General features: G+C 46.2%; 1 protein-coding gene across 1 annotated transcript in view; it reads right to left on the minus strand.

Annotated features, from left to right (window-relative positions):
• Window positions 1-6,000, minus strand: part of ADGRB1 (adhesion G protein-coupled receptor B1) — a 303,358-nt gene that overhangs the window by 36,368 nt on the left and 260,990 nt on the right. The window contains 3 exon segments of the mRNA XM_087706632.1: window positions 1,253-1,338; window positions 4,097-4,163; window positions 5,066-5,135. Coding sequence (XP_087562758.1) covers window positions 1,253-1,338; window positions 4,097-4,163; window positions 5,066-5,135 — 223 coding nt within the window.

A 6,000-nucleotide genomic window follows, 5' to 3' on the forward strand; every position in this document is an offset into this window, starting at 1 on the left:
GACATAGATGTCCACTTTCAAACCAGCAATCCTCTCTGGGCAAAAGGTGGACTTTGCTCTCTTCAGAAGAGCATCCTGTGTCTTTTAAATGCTGATGGACTGAATGTCATCCTGATGGGTGTGGTCTCCTATGCTGTGTGCCATATGTTTGTGAAGTGGTTGTTTTGTTTCCCCAATATACAGATTGCACAGGACAGAGCCGAGGTGGCGCAGTGGTTAGAGTGCAGCACTGCAGGCTACTTCAGCTGACTGCTAACTGCAGTTCGGCGGTTCAAATCTCACCGGCTCAAGCCTTCCATCCTTCCGAGGTGGGTAAAATGAGGACCCAGACTGTGGGGGCGATATGCTGACTCTGTAAACCGCTTAGAGAGGGCTGAAAGCCCTATGAAGCGGTATATAAGTCTAACTGCTATTGCTGTTGCGTATACTAGGTTGCACAGTTAGTGTCTGGGTCAGTGGTTGGATTCAAATAATTTAACAACCGGTTCTCTGCCCTAATGACTATCTGGGTAGGTGGGGCTCGGTGGTCATGTGATTGGGTGGGCGTGGCCAACTCAAGGTCACTCAGGTCGATGGGCGCTTGGCCTTAGCTGTTACAATGTCATAAGGGTTAACCGGAGAGGCAGTTTCTGTAAGCAGGGCAATAAAGATGAGGCTAGAGACAACACCAGAATGTTTCCTTCCTGCCTTCCTTACAGGATTAGCCCTGTGAAGTGGGGAAAAAACAAAAGGAGATTTCTTCCAACAATCGGTTCTCTGAACTACTTAGAAAGTTACCAACCGGTTCTCCCGAATAGGTGCGAACCGGCTGAATCCCACCACTGGGTGCCTGGGTGCTTTATCTTTGAGGTGAACAAAGAAATCCTTCCATTCCCCACCATCTAGTCGGAGCTGAAGAAGCTTCTTGAATGAGAAGCAAGAAGTCTTCAAAGAACAAAATAGAAAGTCCAGTTGCCGCTTGAAAAAAAGCACCTTGACCTGGATGATGGTGAATCTCCGTAGAAGTTTCTGTTGCATTTATGCCTTCTAATAAATCACACCGGTGGTATCCCTCCATGCTCCTTCCATGCCACAAGTCAAAAGAATGAGGTCAGAGGGCTGGTTACAGCTTTTCTTTTCCCCCAAACAAACCGTTTCTCTCTCGCCGTAAACATGCCTGGTTATCGAAAATGACTTTGCAATATATATCTACATCAAATATATAATCTTTTTGCTTGTTTTCTTAGAGGAAGGATTGATAGAAGAGGCCTACCCTGCCCGCTCCTTCAGTTTCTTATCAGTTATTCCATCTTTGGATACAAGTTTGTTAAACACCAGAATGCCAATAACCATGTTTACCTGTTGGAAGAGAAAACAACAGAAAAGTTGACTTGGAAACCTGGTCAGGTGTGATGCCAAAAAAATCCTCTCAGATCTTCCCCAGCTGCTTAGTCTAGGAACTTCTGGAGAAGAAGACACCTGAGTCCATGGACCTTGGAACATTTTTGAATCTCGGCATCATTTTGTACCATGAATGTTTGGTCTCCGAGACAACAAACATTAGAACCCAACCAATATTTTTCCCCCCAGGAGAATTCCAAAGAATGCTAATTGTCAGAAAAACCATGTATACTTGTATTTGTCTGTGTGTGTTTGTAGGAGTTGTCTACCTCTTTTGAGTAAATGGAGACTTTTTTTGCATCTGGCTAATTTCACTCATGTCCTAGAACAGGGATGCCCAGGCTTGGCAACTTTAAGACTTGTGGACTTCGGGGGGGGGGGGAGTCGGGGGGAGGGAAGGGAGGTGGGGTTCTAGGGGGAGGGGAGGGAGGGGGGAAATATAATATGTGTTAAATTCTAAAGTACATGATTGCACTTGTATACTGTGGCTTTTTAATGTTAGTGTTAAAATAGAACAAGCTGAATATATTGGAAGGTAATAGAAGTAAACCGAAGGGAGGAGTTGAGCGAAAGAAGAAGGAGGGTGGAGAGGGTGAGAGAGAGGAGGAGGAGAAGGAAGGGAGGGAATGGATGAAGAGAGGGAGTGATAGAGGGGGAGGGGAAGTAGGTAGTAGAGGGGTATGTAAGAAGGAAGAATGAAAGTTGGAGGGGGCTGAAAGAGGGTGTATGGTGGGCCAAGGTGGTATATTGGGTTTGTATTGTAGGGGGCATTTTCTATATAAGTGAAGGCTGTGTTTATTACTCAATGTTACATGCTCCGGTTATGCACAGTAAACATGTGATTGTATAGAATGAAATGGAAATAAAAAATATTATGTGAAAAAAAAAGAATTGTGGACTTCAACTCCCAGAATCCCCTAGCCGGCCAATAGGTAGATTATAACCAAGTGTAGAAAAGGGGTGTGGTGGCTCAGTGGCTAAGACGCTGAGCTTGTCAATCAGAAAGGTCGGCAGTTCGGTGGTTCGAATCCCTAGCGCCCCGTAACGGAGTGAGCTCCCGTTACTTGTCCCAGCTTCTGCCAACCTAGCGGTTCGAAAGCACAAGTAGAAAAATAGGAACCACCTTTGGTGGGAAGGGAACAGCGTTCTGTGCACTTTCAGCATTTAGTCATGCCTGCCACATGACCACAGAGACGTCTCCGAAAAGCGCTGGCTCTTCGGCTTTGAAATGGAGATGTGCACCTCCCCCTTTGCTGGCTGAGGAACTCTGGGAGTTGAAGTCCACAAGTCTTAAAGTTGCCAAGGTTGAAGACCACTGTTCTAGATCAGTGTTTCTCAACCTTGGGCACTTGAAGATGTCTGGACTTCAACTCCCAGAATTCCCCAGCCAGCGAATGCTGGCTGGGGAATTCTGGGAGTTGAAGTCCAGACATCTTCAAGTGTCCAAGGTTGAGAAACACTGTTCTAGATGATACCTGTTATGTTATTTACATTCATACATTCTACTAGTTGTACAATAGGTGGAACCCTTCCAGCTTGGCCTCTTTGAAGCTTCACATATAAGACATGTTAGCCCCAGGACCAAGGTCTAGCAAGGGAAATAAAACCGCAGCATTCCAGGGAAATCATTTCCCACTAATTTAAGCCCTTCCATTTATACCCCCTGCTTAATTTTCTCAGCTGATGTCTTCTCTGCCTTTAACTGCAGTTAAAAGCATATTGCTACTGGCCCTGGAGGCTCTGTTTAATTAACATAAGCAATAGCCTTTAGGACCGCTATCTTCTGCGATTCCTTTAAAGGGATCAATTAAGCTTTGTCCTAGTTTTATTTAATTTTATGTAAAACGATGGATGGCTGAAAATCATGGGGTGTAGGTGAGGTCTGTAGCTCCTTTCGACCATTTTTATTTAGCCCCCTCCCCTCTCCTAGAAAAAAGAAATATTTCAGGAAATATTAAAAGGGCAGAATATTTCCCCCAAAAAGGGAGGCAGAAACTCAGCTCCTTTGTCAATGGGCCATTAAGGTCTGAGCCAGTGTTATTCTACATAACAAAGATTCGCCTCCTTCAGGCAGAGCCATAATAGGAATCCCAAAGCCCTTTCATTACACCATCACCCAGCAAGAGTCAACCAAGCATGGGACTCAAAGCACAGCCTACAGAGTTGCCCTGCATGGCGTCATGGGAGTCGGAAAACCGGAATAGAAGCTCAAATTCTATAAGAGCCAAGGTGGCGCAGTGGTTAAATGCAGCACTGCAGGCTACTGCTAGATCAGCAGTTCAGCGGTTCAAATCTCACCGGCTCAGGGTTGACTCAGCCTTCCATCCTTCCAAGGTGGGTAAAATGAGGACCCAGATTGTTGGGGGCAATATGCTGACTCTCTGTAAACCGCTTAGAGAGGGCTGAAAGCCCTATGAAGCGGTATATAAGTCTACTGCTATAAATTCAAAAGCCCAGAGAGGGCATAAAACCAGGGCAATCTCAGCATCCCCTCCCTTTACCCCCCACGCCCAAGTCATGGGGTCCTGTCCACCATCAAAACCATCTTTCCAAGCAGCCTCCATGTTTCCAGTGTCTTTCTCCCCACTTGGAACTGAACCCAGATGGGCATTTCTTCAAACACTAAAGGATGGGCTTTGTAACATCTTCGGGAATGTGCAAGACATAGATAAGAGAGAGGGGAAATATTCAGAAGGGGGTGGGGGATGTCATATACCAAAACCACAGCGGCGGCCGGTCCAACGAAGGCGTAGAGCAGGCCTCCCTCCAGAGATAGCCAACAGCTAGGCAAGGAAGAAGAAGAGGAGAATTTAGCCCAAGCAAAGAAAAACGAAGGAAATCGTGAGGTTTTTTTCTCCCGAGATGCAAGACTGGCTAGAGCAGTGTTTTTCAACCTTGTCAACTTGAAGATGTCCGGACTTCAACTCCCAGAATTCCCCAGCCAGCATTCGCTGGCTGGGGAATTCTGGGAGTTGAAATCCAGACATCTTCAAGTTGCCAAGGTTGAGAAACACTGGGCTAGAGAATAAGTGATTGTTCCTCAATGGCAATGCTACCTGGTATCAAATCTGAATTACTTCTATGGCTGGACAGTGTTGTGGCCTGGAAGCAGATTCAGACAGTGAGGAGGTTGGGGAGGAAGATGGGCCAGTCCTGGAGTCTGGGGAAGGCTCGGAGGAGGGCTCTGTGTCGGAGGCAGAGAGGGGACCAGAGCCTTCTGACAGTTCTCAGCTGCCTTCAGTGTCGGAGATCAGTGAGGCAGAAGAACAGCTGGAGCCTGTTCCCGGTGTGCACATGCACAGAGCTGCCAGTCGAAGGGAACAGCTAAGGAACAAAGGTCGACTTGGGAGTAAGGCCAGAAGTGGACGGCGAATGGCCACTTCCAGAGGGAATAAAAGAGGAGCGACAGGGGAGTGGAGTTTGCAGGAGACAATTAGTTCATCCTGGCATTCTTGCCAAGTATTGTGGCGTCTGAAAGATATCGGCCTGGCCACTCACCAAGCCTGATAAAGGTCGGTAATTGTGAATTATCTTGAAAGACTGTGGGAGAGGAAAGTCTTTGCTGGAGAGGAATTCACTGTGCATTAAATAAAAGGGGTTTATTGGGACGAGGACTCGGCTTCGTGCTGCTGGGGAAGCCTAGATCAGAACAGACAGAAAGGGAAAGAAGGAATTGCTTACTCACTAGTTCCCCGTGCCGTAGCCCTTGGCTTTAGTAAATCCCACAGAGATTGCAACCACCAAGGCAGGGAGACCTAAAGAGAATCAGTGAAAACATCACGAGATACAATAATAATAATAATAAAAAAATAGTTGCACCAAAATTTGTTAAGGCAGAAAAAATCTTTGAGAACAAGAGTCTCTGCTTCCTCTATCACCTCCTCTAAATCCATTTTCCAGGGACGTGGTGGCTCAGGGGCTAAGATGCTGAGCTTGTCGATCAAAAAGGTTGGCAGTTCGTCAGTTCGAATCCCTAGCGCCGCGTAACGGAGTGAGCTCCCGTGACTTGTCCCGGCTTCTGCCAACCTAGCAGTTCAAAAGCATGTAAAAAAATGCAAGTAGAAAAATAGGAACCACCTTTGGTGGGAAGGGAACAGCGTTCCATGCTCCTTCGGCATTGAGTCATGCCGGCCACATGACCATGGAGACGTCTTCGGACAGTGCTGGCTCTTTGGCTTTGAAATGGAGATGAGTAACGCCCCCTAGAGTCGGGAATGACTAGCATGTATGTGTGAGGGGAACCTTTAAATCCATTTTGTCCCTTTTTGGTATGTTTTGTATGTATGTATGTATGTATGTATGTGTATGTATGTATGTATGATGTATGTATGCATGTATGTATGTATGTTATGACCAATATTGAGCCTAAAATTTCCATTGCTAAGCGAGACATTTGTTAAGTGAGTTTTGTGCCATTTTACAACTTTTCTTGCCACCGTTGTTAAGTGAATCACTGCCATTGTTAAATCACTAACCCGGGTCACTAAGTGAATCTGGTTTCCCCATTGACTTTCCCCATGAGAATGTTGCAAAAGGGGATCACGGGACCCCCTCCAGAGAGTGTAACCATCGTAAATATGAGCTGGTTGCCAATCACCAAATTTTCATCATGTGACCACA

The sequence above is a fragment of the Thamnophis sirtalis genome, unplaced genomic scaffold, assembly GCF_051295495.1.
Source record: "Thamnophis sirtalis isolate CommonGarterSnake01/CBP01778 unplaced genomic scaffold, rThaSir2_p1.2 scaffold_2, whole genome shotgun sequence".
In the NCBI taxonomy this organism is placed as follows: domain Eukaryota; kingdom Metazoa; phylum Chordata; class Lepidosauria; order Squamata; family Natricidae; genus Thamnophis; species Thamnophis sirtalis.